General features: G+C 50.3%; 1 protein-coding gene across 1 annotated transcript in view; it reads left to right on the top strand.

Moving 5' to 3' along the window:
* The window catches only part of oca2 (oculocutaneous albinism II), a 321,027-nt gene that overhangs the window by 35,359 nt on the left and 268,267 nt on the right, over positions 1-17,401 (top strand). Inside the window, exons 4-8 of the mRNA XM_045687206.1 lie at positions 1,995-2,171; positions 12,223-12,280; positions 12,854-12,926; positions 14,134-14,291; positions 15,171-15,253. Of these exons, the coding sequence (XP_045543162.1) occupies positions 1,995-2,171; positions 12,223-12,280; positions 12,854-12,926; positions 14,134-14,291; positions 15,171-15,253 (549 nt within the window). The remainder of the gene's footprint in view (positions 1-1,994; positions 2,172-12,222; positions 12,281-12,853; positions 12,927-14,133; positions 14,292-15,170; positions 15,254-17,401) is intronic.

Genomic DNA, 17,401 nt, shown 5'->3' with positions numbered 1-17,401 from the left:
CACTATACACATCACTATACACATCACTATACACACTATACACATCACTATACACACTATACACACTATACACATCACTAGACACACTATACACACTATACACATCACTAGACACACTATACACACTAAACACATCACTAGACACACTATACACACTATACACACTAAACACACTATACACATCACTAGACACACTATACACATCACTATACACATCACTATACACATCACTATACACATCACTATACACACCACTATACACACTATACACAACACTATACACACTAAACACACTATACACATCACTAGACACACTATACACATCACTATACACACCATACACACCATTATACATATCACTATACACACTATACACATCACTATACACACTATACACACTATACACATCACTATACACGCTATACAAACTATACACACCACTATACACACTATACACACTATACACACTAAACACACTATACACATCACTAGACACTATACACACTATACACATCACTATACACACTATAAACATCACTATACACACCATTATACACATCACTATACACACTATACACACCACTATACACACTAAACACATCACTAGACACACTATACACACTAAACACACTATACACATCACTAGACACACTATACACATCACTAGACACACTATACACATCACTATACACACCACTATACACACTATATACACCACTATACACACTATACACACTAAACACACTATACACATCACTAGACACACTATACACACCATTATACACATCACTATACACACCATTATACACATCACTATACACACTATACACATCACTATACACACTATACACAACCCTATACACTATACACACCACTATACACACTATACACACTATACACACTATACACATCACTATACACACTATACACATCACTATACACACTATACACGTTATACACATCACTATACACACTATACACACTATACACACTATACACATTATACACATCACTTTACACACTATACACATCACTATACACACTATACACACTATACACATCACTATACAAACTAAACACACTATACACATCACTATACACACTATACACATCACTATACACACTATACACACTATACACACTATACACACCACTTAACACACTATACACACCACTATACACTTTATACACACTATACATACTATACACATAAATTGAATTGTGTATAGTTTAGATTTATAACATTTTTGACATGCGTTTTTCTGGATATTTTTGTTGTTGTTATTCTGTCTCTCACTGTTCAAATAAACCTACCATTAAAATTATAGACTGATCATTTCTTTGTCAGTGGGCAAACATACAAAATCAGCAGGGGATCAAATACTTTTTCCCCCCTCACTGTATGACAACAGCTAATAACCTGTAGCGTTACCTGTATGTTGCAGTATAACGTATTTATATATTGTAGATCTGTTGTACATTATTGTAGATCTGTTGTACATTATTATAGATCTGTTGTACATTATTGTAGATCTGTTGTACATTATTATAGATCTGTTGTACAGATAACTGGGATCTTTTGTTGTGTTGTACATTATCATAGATGTGTTGTACATTATTATAGATCTGTTGTACATTATTATAGATGTGTTGTACATTATTGTAGATCTGTTGTACAGATAAATGGGATCTTTTGTTGTGTTGTACATTATCATAGATGTGTTGTACATTATCATAGATGTGTTGTACATTATTGTAGATGTGTTGTACATTATTGTAGATGTGTTGTACATTATTGTAGATCTGTTGTACATTATTATAGATCTGTTGTACATTATTATAGATGTGTTGTACATTATTGTAGATCTGTTGTACAGATAAATGGGATCTTTTGTTGTGTTGTATTTGCATTGAGTGCATTCCCAGGGATTTCTGTTATTGCCTATACTATTTCCAGTATTGATTATTTAATTCATTTGTATTATATGTTGCAGTATAACGTACATGACCCTGTATGAGGGGGAGGAGACGTGGGACAACAGCAGTTTGGAGCTGGATAGGAGGTGTCGTCTGGGGAGTGAGGTCACTAGCCTGTCCCTGTCACGATCCTCCTCCACAGAGAAAGACCCTCTGGACGTACACCTAAACTTCAAACTCTCTAACAGCATGAGGTAAAGCGCATCTCTCTGTCTCTGTTGCTGTCTCCTACACCTAAACTTCAAACTCTCTGTTGCTGTCTCCTACACCTAAACTTCAAACTCTCTAACAGCATGAGGTAAAGCGCATCTCTCTGTCTCTGTTGCTGTCTCCTACACCTAAACTTCAAACTCTCTGTTGCTGTCTCCTACACCTAAACTTCAAACTCTCTAACAGCATGAGGTAAAGCGCATCTCTCTGTCTCTGTTGCTGTCTCCTACACCTAAACTTCAAACTCTCTGTTGCTGTCTCCTACACCTAAACTTCAAACTCTCTAACAGCATGAGGTAAAGGGCATCTCTCTGTCTCTGTTGCTGTCTCCTACACCTAAACTTCAAACTCTCTGTTGCTGTCTCCTACACCTAAACTTCAAACTCTTTAACAGCATGAGGTAAAGCTCATCTCTCTGTCTCTGTTGCTGTCTCCTACACCTAAACGTCAAACTCTCCAACAGCATGAGGTAAAGTTCATCTCTATGTCTCTGTTGCTGTCTCTGTCAGTTCAATTCAAATAGGCTTTATTGGCATGGAAAAAATATGTTAACAATCGCAAAGCAAGTGATAAAAACAATCACAAATGAACAGTTAACGTTAAACACACAAAAGTTTCAAACGAGAAAACCGTTTGAAATGTTAAATGATTAACTACGTACAGAAACAAATGTATTGGTCTGAACCTGTACATGCTGTCAGTTTAGACACCTAACTAAACAAAATCTAAAATAGTCTATAAATTAAGAGAAAACAGCTTACAGACTAATTCAACTACAGTACTTACACCTTACAGAAGTTGCTGGCTCTACTAAGGCCCTCTCAGCAGCTGGCTCCACTGGGGCCCTCTCAGCAGCTGGCTCCTCTAGGGCCCTCTCAGCAGCTGGCTCCTCTAGGGCCCTCTCAGCAGCTGACTCCTCGAGGGCCCTCTCAGCAGCTGGCTCCTCTAGGGCCCTCTCAGCAGCTGGCTCCTCTAGGGCCGTCTCGGCAGCTGGCTCCACTAGGGCCCTCTAGGCAGCAGGCTCCACTAGGGCCCTCTAGGCAGCAGGCTCCACTAGGGCCCTCTCAGCAGCTGGCTCCTCTAGGGCCCTCTCGGCAGCTGGCTCCTCTAGGGCCCTCTCGGCAGCAGGCTCCACTAGGGCCCTCTCAGCAGCTGGCTCCTCTAGGGCCCTCTAAGCAGCTGGCTCCACTAGGGCCCTCTAGGCAGCAGGCTCCACTAGGGCCCTCTAGGCAGCAGGCTCCACTAGGGCCCTCTCGGCAGCTGGCTCCTCTAGGGCCCTCTCGGCAGCTGGCTCCTCTAGGGCCCTCTCGGCAGCTGGCTCCTCTAGGGCCGTCTCGGCAGCTGGCTCCTCTAGGGCCGTCTCGGCAGCTGGCTCCACTAGGGCCCTCTCGGCAGCAGACTCCACTGGGGCCCTCTCAGCAGCTGGCTCCTCTAGGGCCCTCTCAGCAGCTGGCTCCTCTAGGGCCCTCTCAGCAGCTGGCTCCTCTAGAGCCCTCTAGGCAGCTGGCTCCTCTAGGGCCCTCTCAGCAGCTGACTCCTCTAGGGCCCTCTCAGCAGCTGGCTCCTCTAGAGCCCTCTCAGCAGCTGGCTCCTCTAGGGCCCTCTCAGCAGCTGGCTCCTCTAGGGCCCTCTCAGCAGCTGGCTCCTCTAGGGCCCTCTCGGCAGCAGGCTCCACTAGGGCCCTCTCAGCAGCTGGCTCCTCTAGGGCCCTCTCAGCAGCTGGCTCCTCTAGAGCCCTCTAGGCAGCTGGCTCCTCTAGGGCCCTCTCAGCAGCTGACTCCTCTAGGGCCCTCTCAGCAGCTGGCTCCTCTAGGGCCCTCTCAGCAGCTGGCTCCTCTAGGGCCCTCTCAGCAGCTGGCTCCTCTAGGGCCCTCTCAGCAGCTGGCTCCTCTAGGGCCCTCTCGGCAGCAGGCTCCACTAGGGCCCTCTCAGCAGCTGGCTCCTCTAGGGCCCTCTCAGCAGCTGGCTCCACTAGGGCCCTATCAGCAGCTGGCTCCACTAGGGCCCTCTAGGCAGCAGGCTCCACTAGGGCCCTCTCAGCAGCTGGCTCCTCTAGGGCCCTCTCGGCAGCTGGCTCCTCTAGGGCCCTCTCGGCAGCTGGCTCCTCTAGGGCCCTCTCGGCAGCTGGCTCCTCTAGGGCCGTCTCGGCAGCTGGCTCCTCTAGGGCCCTCTCGGCAGCTGGCTCCTCTAGGGCCCTCTCGGCAGCTGGCTCCTCTAGGGCCCACTCGGCAGCTGGCTCCTCTAGGGCCCTCTCGGCAGCTGGCTCCTCTAGGGCCGTCTCGGCAGCTGGCTCCTCTAGGGCCGTCTCGGCAGCTGGCTCCTCTAGGGCCCTCTCAGCAGCTGGCTCCTCTAGGGCCCTCTCAGCAGCTGGCTCCTCTAGGGCCCTCTAGGCAGCAGGCTCCACTAGGGCCCTCTAGGCAGCAGGCTCCACTAGGGCCCTCTCGGCAGCTGGCTCCTCTAGGGCCCTCTCGGCAGCTGGCTCCTCTAGGGCCCTCTCGGCAGCTGGCTCCTCTAGGGCCGTCTCGGCAGCTGGCTCCTCTAGGGCCGTCTCGGCAGCTGGCTCCACTAGGGCCCTCTCGGCAGCAGACTCCACTGGGGCCCTCTCAGCAGCTGGCTCCTCTAGGGCCCTCTCAGCAGCTGGCTCCTCTAGGGCCCTCTCAGCAGCTGGCTCCTCTAGAGCCCTCTAGGCAGCTGGCTCCTCTAGGGCCCTCTCAGCAGCTGACTCCTCTAGGGCCCTCTCAGCAGCTGGCTCCTCTAGGGCCCTCTCAGCAGCTGGCTCCTCTAGGGCCCTCTCGGCAGCTGGCTCCTCTAGGGCCCTCTCGGCAGCAGGCTCCACTAGGGCCCTCTCAGCAGCTGGCTCCTCTAGGGCCCTCTCAGCAGCTGGCTCCACTAGGGCCCTATCAGCAGCTGGCTCCACTAGGGCCCTCTAGGCAGCAGGCTCCACTAGGGCCCTCTCGGCAGCTGGCTCCTCTAGGGCCCTCTCGGCAGCTGGCTCCTCTAGGGCCCTCTCGGCAGCTGGCTCCTCTAGGGCCCTCTCGGCAGCTGGCTCCTCTAGGGCCGTCTCGGCAGCTGGCTCCTCTAGGGCCCTCTCGGCAGCTGGCTCCTCTAGGGCCCTCTCGGCAGCTGGCTCCTCTAGGGCCCTCTCGGCAGCTGGCTCCTCTAGGGCCCTCTCGGCAGCTGGCTCCTCTAGGGCCGTCTCGGCAGCTGGCTCCTCTAGGGCCGTCTCGGCAGCAGGCTCCACTAGGGCCCTCTCGGCAGCAGACTCCACTGGGGCCCTCTCAGCAGCTGGCTCCTCTAGGGCCCTCTCAGCAGCTGGCTCCTCTAGAGCCCTCTAGGCAGCTGGCTCCTCTAGGGCCCTCTCAGCAGCTGACTCCTCTAGGGCCCTCTCGGCAGCTGGCTCCTCTAGGGCCCTCTCGGCAGCTGGCTCCTCTAGGGCCGTCTCGGCAGCAGGCTCCTCTAGGGCCCTCTCAGCAGCTGGCTCCTCTAGGGCCCTCTAGGCAGCTGGCTCCTCTAGGGCTCTCTCAGCAGCTGGCTCCTCTAGGGCCCTCTCAGCAGCTGGCTCCTCTAGGGCCCTCTCAGCAGCTGGCTCCTCTAGGGCCCTCTCAGCAGCTGGCTCCTCTAGGGCCCTCTAGGCAGCTGGCTCCTCTAGGGCCCTCTCGGCAGCTGACTCCTCTAGGGCCGTCTCAGCAGCTGGCTCCTCTAGGGCCCTCTCAGCAGCTGGCTCCTCTAGGGCCCTCTCGGCAGCAGGCTCCACTAGGGCCCTCTCAGCAGCTGGCTCCTCTAGGGCCCTCTAAGCAGCTGGCTCCACTAGGGCCCTATCAGGCAGCAGGCTCCACTAGGGCCCTCTAGGCAGCAGGCTCCACTAGGGCCCTCTCAGCAGCTGGCTCCTCTAGGGCCCTCTCGGCAGCTGGCTCCTCTAGGGCCCTCTCGGCAGCTGGCTCCTCTAGGGCCCTCTCGGCAGCTGGCTCCTCTAGGGCCGTCTCGGCAGCTGGCTCCTCTAGGGCCCTCTCGGCAGCAGGCTCCTCTAGGGCCCTCTCGGCAGCTGGCTCCTCTAGGGCCCTCTCGGCAGCTGGCTCCTCTAGGGCCGTCTCGGCAGCTGGCTCCTCTAGGGCCGTCTCGGCAGCAGGCTCCACTAGGGCCCTCTCGGCAGCAGACTCCACTGGGGCCCTCTCAGCAGCTGGCTCCTCTAGGGCCCTCTCGGCAGCTGGCTCCTCTAGGGCCCTCTCGGCAGCTGGCTCCTCTAGGGCCCTCTCGGCAGCTGGCTCCTCTAGGGCCCTCTCGGCAGCTGGCTCCTCTAGGGCCCTCTCGGCAGCTGGCTCCTCTAGGGCCGTCTCGGCAGCTGGCTCCTCTAGGGCCTTCTCGGCAGCAGGCTCCTCTAGGGCCCTCTCAGCAGCTGGCTCCTCTAGGGCCCTCTAGGCAGCTGGCTCCTCTAGGGCTCTCTCAGCAGCTGGCTCCTCTAGGGCCCTCTCAGCAGCTGGCTCCTCTAGGGCCCTCTCAGCAGCTGGCTCCTCTAGGGCCCTCTCAGCAGCTGGCTCCTCTAGGGCCCTCTAGGCAGCTGGCTCCTCTAGGGCCCTCTCAGCAGCTGACTCCTCTAGGGCCCTCTCAGCAGCTGGCTCCTCTAGGGCCCTCTCGGCAGCAGGCTCCACTAGGGCCCTCTCAGCAGCTGGCTCCTCTAGGGCCCTCTAAGCAGCTGGCTCCACTAGGGCCCTCTAGGCAGCAGGCTCCACTAGGGCCCTCTAGGCAGCAGGCTCCACTAGGGCCCTCTCGGCAGCTGGCTCCTCTAGGGCCGTCTCGGCAGCTGGCTCCACTAGGGCCCTCTAGGCAGCAGGCTCCACTAGGGCCCTCTAGGCAGCAGGCTCCTCTAGGGCCCTCTCAGCAGCTGGCTCCTCTAGGGCCCTCTCGGCAGCAGGCTCCACTAGGGCCCTCTCAGCAGCTGGCTCCTCTAGGGCCCTCTCAGCAGCTGGCTCCTCTAGGGCCCTCTAACCAGCAGGCTCCACTAGGGCCCTCTAGGCAGCAGGCTCCACTAGGGCCCTCTCGGCAGCTGGCTCCTCTAGGGCCCTCTCGGCAGCTGGCTCCTCTAGGGCCCTCTCAGCAGCTGGCTCCTCTAGGGCCGTCTCGGCAGCTGGCTCCTCTAGGGCCGTCTCAGCAGCAGGCTCCACTAGGGCCCTCTCAGCAGCAGACTCCACTAGGGCCCTCTCAGCAGCTGGCTCCTCTAGGGCCCTCTCAGCAGCTGGCTCCTCTAGGGCCCTCTAGGCAGCTGGCTCCTCTAGGGCCCTCTCAGCAGCTGGCTCCTCTAGAGCCCTCTAGGCAGCTGGCTCCTCTAGGGCCCTCTAGGCAGCTGACTCCTCTAGGGCCCTCTCAGCAGCTGGCTCCTCTAGGGCCCTCTCAGCAGCTGGCTCCACTAGGGCCCTCTAGGCAGCTGGCTCCACTAGGGCCCTCTAGGCAGCAGGCTCCACTAGGGCCCTCTAGGCAGCAGGCTCCACTAGGGCCCTCTCAGCAGCTGGCTCCTCTAGGGCCCTCTAGCCAGCAGGCTCCTCTAGGGCCCTCTAGCCAGCAGGCTCCACTAGGGCCCTCTAGGCAGCAGGCTCCTCTAGGGCCCTCTCAGCAGCTGGCTCCTCTAGGGCCCTCTCGGCACCTGGCTCCTCTAGGGCCGTCTCGGCAGCTGGCTCCTCTAGGGCCGTCTCAGCAGCAGGCTCCACTAGGGCCTTCTCAGCAGCAGACTCCACTGGGGCCCTCTCAGCAGCTGGCTCCTCTAGGGCCCTCTCAGCAGCTGGCTCCTCTAGAGCCCTCTAGGCAGCTGGCTCCTCTAGGGCCCTCTCAGCAGCTGGCTCCACTAGGGCCCTCTCGGCAGCTGGCTCCTCTAGGGCCCTCTCGGCAGCAGGCTCCTCTAGGGCCCTCTCGGCAGCAGGCTCCACTAGGGCCTTCTCAGCAGCTGGCTCCTCTAGGGCCCTCTCGGCAGCAGGCTCCACTAGGGCGGTCTCGGCAGCAGGCTCCACTAGGGCGGTCTCGGCAGCAGGCTCCACTAGGGCCCTCTCGGCAGCAGGCTCCACTAGGGCCCTCTCGGCAGCTGGCTCCACTAGGGCCCTCTCGGCAGCAGGCTCCACTAGGGCCCTCTCGGCAGCAGGCTCCACTAGGGCCCTCTCGGCAGCAGGCTCCACCAGGGCTCTCTCGGCAGCAGGTTCCACCAGGGCCCTCTCGGCAGCTGGCTCCACCAGGGCCCTCTCGGCAGCTGGCTCCACCAGGGCCCTCTCGGCAGCAGGCTCCACTAGGGCCCTCTCGGCAGCAGGCTCCACTAGGGCCGCTTCCGAGTATATTACACGCTAATGTTCAGTCTCTGGATAATAAAGTTGCTGAGCTCAGGGCGAGGATTTCCTTCCAGAGAGTCATCAGGGATTGTAACATACTCTGTTTCACAGAAACATGGCTGTCTTGGGATATACTGTCTGAGTCTGTACAGCCAGTTGGGTTCTCAGTTCATCGTGCAGACAGGAATAAATATCTCTCCGCGAAGAAGAAGGGTTGGGGGTGTATGTTTCATGATTAACTACTCGTGGTGTGTTTGTGATAACATACAGGAACTCAAGTTCTTTTGTTCACCCGACCTAGAATACCTCACAATCAAATGCCGACCGTATTACCTCCCAAGAAAATTCTCTTTGGTTTTAGTCACAGCCGTGTATATTCCCCCTCAAGCTGATACCACGACAGCCCTCAAAAAACTTCACTGGACTTTATGCAAACTGGAAACCACATATCCTGAAGCCACATTTATTGTAGCTGGGGATTTTAACAAAACAAATTTGAGAAAAACACTACCAAAGTTCTATCAACACATTGACTGTAGTACTCGCGCTGTTAAAACACTCTACCACTGCTACTCCAACTTCCGGGAAGCCTACAAGACCCTCGTCCGCCCTCCCTTCGGCAAATCTTATCACGACTCGATTTTGCTCCTCCGTTCCTATAGGCAGAAATTCAAACAGGAAGTACCAGTGCTAAGGACTATTCAAAGCTGGTCTGACCAATCGGAATCCACGCTTCAAGATTGTTTTGATCACGTGGACTGGGATATGTTCCAGGTAGCCTCCAAGAATAACATTGATGAATACATGGATACGGTGACTGAGTTTATCAGGAAGTGTATAGGAGATGTTGTACCCACTGTGACTATTAAAACCTTCGCTAACCAGAAATCGTGGATAGATGGCAGTATTCGCACAAAACTGAAAGCGCGAACCATCGCATTTAGCTATGGCAAGGTGACTGGGACTATGGTTTAATACAAACAGTGTAGTTATTCCCTCAAACAGGCAAAACGTTAGTATAGAGACAAAGTGGAGTCACAATTCAACGGCTCAGACACGAGACGTATGTGGCAGGGTCTACAGACAATCACGTCGTGGACACCGACGTCTTGCTTCCGGACAAGCTAAACACCTTCTTCGCCCGCTTTGAGGATAACACAATGCCACCGACCTGGTCGCTACCAAGGATTATGGGCTCTCCTTCTCCGTGGCTGACGTGAGTAAGACATTTAAGCGTGTTAACCCTCGCAAGGCTGCCGGGCCGGTATGTTTCACTGGTCACGCCCAAAGCCAATTCCTTATTTGGCCGCATTTCCTTCCAGTTCTCTGCTGCCAATGACTGGAACGAATTTCAAAAATCACTGAAGCTGGAGACTCTTATCGCCCTCACTAACTTTAAGCACCAGCTGTCAGAGCAGCACACAGCTCACTGCACCTGTACATAGCCCATCTGTAAATAGCCCATCCAACTACCTCATCCCCATACTGTTTTTTTGTTTGTTGCTCCTTTGCACCCCACTATCTCTACTTGCACATTCATCTTCTGCACATCTACCATTCCAGTGTTTAACTGCTAAATTGTAATTATTTTGCCACTATGGCCTATTTATTGCCTTACCTCCCTTATCTTACCTCATTTGCACACACTGATATAAACTTTTTTCTATTGTGTTATTGACTGTATGTTTGTTTATTTATTCCATGTGTAACTCTGTATTGTTGTTTGTGTTGAACTGCTTTGCTTTATCTTGGCCAGGTCGCAGTTGTAAATGAGAACTTGTTCTCAACTAGCCTACCTGGTTAAATAAAAGTGAAATACATTTTTTTTAAAACAACATGTGGACAGCGCTAAAATGGAGGCAATTTCCTCCTACAACAGGACAATGACCCAAAGTGCAGCTCCAAACTATGCAATAACTATTCAGGGAAGAAGCAGTCAGCTGGTATTCTGTCTATAATGGAGTGGCCAGCGCAGTCACCGGATCTCAACCCTATTGAGCTGTTGTGGGAGCAGCTTGACCGTATGGTACGTAAAAAGTGCCCATCAAGCCAACCCAACTTGTGGGAGGTGTTTCAGGAAGCATGGGGAGGAATCTCTTCAGATTAGGACATTCAGAGACTTGTTTCGAAGCCACTCCTGCATTGTCTTGGCTGTGTGCTTAGAGTCGTTGTCCTGTTGGAAGGGGAACCTTCTCCCCAGTCTGAGGTCCTGAGCGCTCTGGAGCAGGTTTTCTTCAATGATCTCTCTGTACTTTGTTCTGTTAATTTGTTTCTCGATCCTGACTAGTCTCCCAGTCCCTTCCTCTGAAAAATATCCCCACAGCGGAATGCTGCCACCACCATGCTTCACCGTAGGGACGGTGCCAGGTTTCCTCCAGATGTGATGCTTGGCATTCAGGCCAAAGACTTCAATCTTGGTTTCATCAGACCAGAGAATCTTGTTTCTCATGGTCTGAGAGTCTTTAGGTGCCTTCTGGTAAACTCCAAGCGGCCTGTCCTGTGCCTTTTACTGAGGAGTGGCTTCCATCTGGCAACTCTACCATAAAGGCCTGATTGGTGGAGTGCTGCTGAGATGGTTGTCCTTCTGGAAGGTTCTCCCATCTTCACAGAGGAACTCTGGAGCTCTGTCAGAGTGACTATTGGGTTCTTGGTCACCTCCTTGACCAAGGCCCTTCTCACCCGATTGCTCAGTTTGGCCGGGTTGACAGCTCTGGTATCATTCTTGGTGGTTCCAAACTTCTTCCATTTAAGAATGATGGAGGCCCCTGTGTTCTTGAGGATCTTGAATGCTGCAGAAATGTTTTGCCACCCTTCCCCAGATCTGTGCCTCGACACAATCCTGTCATGGAGCTTTACAGACAATTCCTTCGATCTCATGGCTTGGTTTTTGCTCTGACATGCGCTGTCAACTGTGGGACCTTATATAGACAGGTGTGTGCCTTTCCAAATCATCTCCAATCAATTGAATTTACCACAGGTGGACTCCAATCAAGTTGTAGAAACATCTCAAGGGTGATCAATGGAAACAGGATGCACCTGAGCTCAATTTCAAATCTCATAGCGAAGGGTCTGAATACTTATGAAAATTCCGATATTTCTGTTTTTGCAAAAATGTCTAAAAACCTGTTTTCGCTTTGTCATTATGGGGTAGCGTGTGTAGATTTGATGGAATTTTAAAATATTTTTTTAATCCATATTAGCATAAGGCTGTAACGTAACAAAGGGAAGGGGTCTGAATACTTCCCGAATGCACTGTATTCACGCTCCTTTGGCTTTGATGCCTCATGGCTGAGTAATGCTCTGTTCCAGTAGTCTGTCTCTCTCTGTCTCTGTCTCACTGTCTGTCTCTCACTGTCTCTGTCTCACTGTCTGTCTCTCACTGTCTGTCTCTCTCTGTCTCTGTCTCACTGTCTGTCTCTCTCTGTCTCTGTCTCACTGTCTGTCTCTCTCTCTGTCTCACTGTCTGTCTCTCTCTGTCTCTGCCTCACTGTCTGTCTCTCTCTCTCTGTCTCACTGTCTGTCTCTCTCTCTGTCTCTGTCTCACTGTCTGTCTCTCTCTCTGTCTCTGTCTCACTGTCTGTCGCTTCCCTTCTCTCTGTCTCTCTCTCTCTGCCTATTTCTGTCCCTCCATGTTCAGAGCCTGTACTGCATTATACTCACCACCTGGGTCTCAAAAAAGGCTACATCATCCAGTTCACTACGTCTAACGTTGGGTTATTTGTCTTTACAGATCTTGCCTCTCCATCTTTAAAATCGCCTGTATCTTCACCTTTGTCGTCCTCATGTCTGTAAGTGGAGTGTCTTGTGACAGATGACTCGGTAATATTGATTATATTGAGGACTCGGTCATATTGATTATATTGATGACTCGGTCATATTGATTATAATGTGTCGATATCAGTTCATCCTTGATGTCTAGAGAAAGTAACAGCTTCAAAATGCTAAGAATATGTTTGTGTGTGTGTACGTATGTTTGTGTATGTTTGTCTGTGTGTGTTATGTGTATGTTTGTCTGTGTGTGTGTGTGGGTATGTGTGTGTGTGTATGTTTGTATGTATGTGTGTGTGTGTGGGTATGTGTGTTTGCCTGTGTGTGTGTGTGTGCGTGTGTGTATGTTTGTCTGGTTATGTGTGTGTTTATGTGTGTTGATTTGTCTGTGTGTGTTGATTTGTCTGTGTGTGTTGATTTGTATGTGTGTGTTTATGTGTGTATGTATGTGTGTGTTTGTGTGTGTGTGTGTGTGTGTGTGTGTGTGTGTGTGTGTGTGTGTGTGTGTGTGTGTGTGTGTGTGTGTGTGTGTGTGTGTGTGTGTGTGTGTGTGTGTGTGTGTGTGTGTGTGTGTGTGTGTGTTGTTTCTCCAGTTGTTCTTCAGTATGTATCCAGACAGAGACAACCCGTGGAGAATGCTGGCTGTCTCGCCTACAGAGAGCTTCTGTATCCTTCTACTCCATCAGTCCCATAGCTATAGTACTGTTTAGTTTACTCCATCAGTCCCATAGTTATAGTACTGTTTAGTCTACTCCATCAGTCCCATAGCTATAGTACTGTTTAGTTTACTCCATCAGTCCCATAGTTATAGTACTGTTTAGTCTACTCCATCAGTCCCATAGTTATAGTACTGTTTAGTCTACTCCATCAGTCCCATAGCTATAGTACTGTTTAGTTTACTCCATCAGTCCCATAGTTATAGTACTGTTTAGTCTACTCCATCAGTCCCATAGTTATAGTACTGTTTAGTCTACTCCATCAGTCCCATAGCTATAGTACTGTTTAGTCTACTCCATCAGTCCCATAGCTATAGTACTGTTTAGTCTACTCCATCAGTCCCATTGCTATAGTACTGTTTAGTTTACTCCATCAGTCCCATAGTTATAGTACTGTTTAGTCTACTTCATCAGTCACATAGCTATAGTACTGTTTAGTCTACTCCATCAGTCCCATAGCTATAGTACTGTTTAGTTTACTCCATCACGATGCTGCAGTGTAGAGGTCATGACTGGCTGGACACTGTGACCTATACTGCAGTGTAGAGGTCATGACTGGCTGGACACTGTGACCTATACTGCAGTGTAGAGGTCATGACTGGCTGGACACTGTGACCTATACTGCAGTGTAGAGGTCATGACTGGCTGGACACTGTGACCTATACTGCAGTGTAGAGGTCATGCCTGGCTGGACACTGTGACCTATACTGCAGTGTAGAGGTCATGACTGGCTGGACACTGTGACCTATACGTAGAGGTCATGCCTGGCTGGACACTGTGACCTATACTGTAGAGGTCATGCCTGGCTGGACACTGTGACCTATACTGCAGTGTAGAGGTCATGACTGGCTGGACACTGTGACCTACACTGCAGCCATTTGTGATGGTGACCATTCAGTTGTCTGGTAGAATGATGTAGGGACCAGTGCAGTAGAATGCTCTGATGGGGACCATGAAATGTTCAGTATAATTGGGTTAACTACACCTTTAAAAGGAGACGACAGAAATACTTTAAATCACAAAGTTTCACAGCTATTCAACTGACCAGGCATCCACGTCAAGCTTTTAAAGGACAAAAAAAGATGATATCGTATTCTACTAATCTATTGAGATTGGATTCAAAAAGTCATTTTCCTTGACCGCCTGTTGTCCAATAGCTTTGAACCTGACGGATTTCCGTGACAACGCCTTGTTGAAGCTGCAGGTGGGCGGGCCTTTCGTGAGTGGCATGGTGGATCTGACCAATGAGGAGTACATCCTTATTCAGGTGGAGCAGACTGAAGAGGCGGGGCTACGGAGAAGGCGGGTCCAGACGGTAAGTCTCCACCCACGTTCCACCTCTGTTTCTGAATGCAGTTTGAAGTCCCAAATGGCACCCTATTCCCTTTATAGTGCACTACTTTAGACCAGAGCCCTATGGCACCCTATTCCCTTTATAGTGCACTACTTTAGATCAGAGCCCTATGGCACCCTATTCCCTTTATAGTGCACTACTTTAGACCAGAGCCCTATGGCACCCTATTCCCTATATGGTGCACTACTTTAGACCAGAGCCCTATAAAACCCTATTCCCTATATAGTGCACTACTTTAGACCAGAGCCCTATGGCACCCTATTCCCTTTATAGTGCACTACTTTATACCAGAGCCCTATGGCACCCTATTCCCTTTATAGTGCACTACTTTAGACCAGAGCCCTATGGCACCCTATTCCCTTTATAGTGCACTACTTTAGACCAGAGCCCTATGGCACCCTATTTCCTTTTTATAGTGTACCACATTAGACCAGAGCCCTATGGCGCCCTATTCACTTTTTATAGTGCACCACTTTAGACCAGAGCCCTATGGCACCCAATTCCCTTTTTATAGTGCACTACTTTACACCAGAGCCCTATGGCACCCAATTCCCTTTTTATAGTGCACTACTTTACACCAGAGCCCTATGGCACCCTATTTCCTTTTTATAGTGCACTACTTTAGACCAGAGCCCTATGGCACCCTATTCCCTTTATAGTGCACCACTTTAGACCAGAGCCCTATGGCACCCTATTCCCGTTTTATAGTGCACCACTTTAGACCAGAGCCCTATGGGTCAAAGGGAATAGGTTGCTATTTGGGATCTAGCCTGTGTGTTTTGCAGCGGTACCAATCTGATTGTAATACCATCTGGGGTTTCTCTCTCTCCTTTTCAACAGGTGATCTATAACTGGACCATACCTCTGCATTCTGAACGGAGTGACCAGGTTATAACAACAAAAACATTTCAGATGTTGAGCAGGTATGTCCCCAAATCATTCCTGTACTGCACTATCCCTGATGTTGTTCTCTACTAGTTAACATGCACATTCCTGTTAAGTCTGATTGTTCTGTATGGGTACAGTAGTTCAGTCTGACTGTCCTGTCCTGTATGGGTACAATAGTTCAGTCTGATTGTCCTGTATGGGTACAATAGTGCAGTCTGATTGTCCTGTATGGGTACACTAGGTCAGTCTGACTGTCCTGTATGGGTACACTAGGTCAGTCTGATTGTCCTGTATGGGTACACTAGTTCAGTCTGACTGTCCTGTATGGGTACACTAGGTCAGTCTGATTGTCCTGTATGGGTACAATAGTTCAGTCTGATTGTCCTGTATGGGTACAATAGTGCAGTCTGATTGTCCTGTATGGGTACAATAGTTCAGTCTGACTGTCCTGTATGGGTACAGTAATTCAGTCTGATTGTCCTGTATGGGTACAATAGTGCAGTCTGATTGTCCTGTATGGGTACAATAGTTCAGTCTGACTGTCCTGTATGGGTACAGTAATTCAGTCTGACTGTCCTGTATGGGTACAATAGGTCAGTCTGACTGTCCTGTATGGGTACAATAGTTCAGTCTGATTGTCCTGTATGGGTACAATAGTTCAGTCTGACTGTCCTGTATGGGTACAATAGTTCAGTCTGACTGTCCTGTATGGGTACACTAGTTCAGTCTGACTGTCCTGTATGGGTACAATAGTTCAGTCTGACTGTCCTGTATGGGTACAATAGTTCAGTCTGATTGTCCTGTATGGGTACAATAGTTCAGTCTGATTGTCCTGTATGGGTACAATAGTTCAGTCTGATTGTCCTGTATGGGTACAGTAGTTCAGTCTGATTGTCCTGTATGGGTACAGTAGTTCAGTCTGATTGTCCTGTATGGGTACAGTAGTTCAGTCTGATTGTCCTGTATGGGTACAGTAGTTCAGTCTGATTGTCCTGTATGGGTACAGTAGTTCAGTCTGATTGTCCTGTATGGGTACAGTAGTTCAGTCTGATTGTCCTGTATGGGTACAATAGTTCAGTCTGATTGTCCTGTATGGGTACAGTAGTTCAGTCTGATTGTCCTGTATGGGTACAATAGTTCAGTCTGATTGTCCTGTATGGGTAAAATAGTTCAGTCTGATTGTCCTGTATGGGTAAAATAGTTCAGTATGATTGTCCTGTATGGGTACAGTAGTTCAGTCTGATTGTCCTGTATGGGTACAATAGTTCAGTCTGACTGTCCTGTATGGGTACAGTAGTTCAGTCTGATTGTCCTGTATGGGTACAGTAGTTCAGTCTGATTGTCCTGTATGGGTACAATAGTTCAGTCTGATTGTCCTGTATGGGTACAATAGTGCAGTCTGATTGTCCTGTATGGGTACAATAGTTCAGTCTGATTGTCCTGTATGGGTACAATAGTTCAGTCTGACTGTCCTGTATGGGTACAGTAATTCAGTCTGACTGTCCTGTATGGGTACAATAGTTCAGTCTGACTGTCCTGTATGGGTACAGTAATTCAGTCTGACTGTCCTGTATGGGTACAGTAATTCAGTCTGACTGTCCTGTATGGGTACAGTAATTCAGTCTGACTGTCCTGTATGGGTACAGTAGTTCAGTCTGACTGTCCTGTCCTGTATGGGTACAATAGTGCAGTCTGATTGTCCTGTATGGGTACAATAGTTCAGTCTGACTGTCCTGTATGGGTACAGTAATTCAGTCTGACTGTCCTGTATGGGTACAATAGGTCAGTCTGACTGTCCTGTATGGGTACAATAGTTCAGTCTGACTGTCCTGTATGGGTACAATAGTTCAGTCTGACTGTCCTGTTTAGGTACAATAGTTCAGTCTGACTGTCCTGTATGGGTACACTAGTTCAGTCTGACTGTCCTGTATGGGTACAATAGTTCAGTCTGATTGTCCTGTATGGGTACAATAGTTCAGTCTGATTGTCCTGTATGGGTACAGTAGTTCAGTCTGATTGTCCTGTATAGGTACAGTAGTTCAGTCTGACTGTCCTGTATGGGTACAATAGTTCAGTCTGATTGTCCTGTATGGGTACAATAGTTCAGTCTGATTGTCCTGTATGGGTACAATAGTTCAGTCTGATTGTCCTGTATGGGTACAGTAGTTCAGTCTGACTGTCCT

The sequence above is a fragment of the Salmo salar genome, chromosome ssa10 (assembly GCF_905237065.1).
Source record: "Salmo salar chromosome ssa10, Ssal_v3.1, whole genome shotgun sequence".
NCBI classification, from domain to species: domain Eukaryota; kingdom Metazoa; phylum Chordata; class Actinopteri; order Salmoniformes; family Salmonidae; genus Salmo; species Salmo salar.
This window is presented reverse-complemented; position numbering and strand designations above follow the sequence as displayed.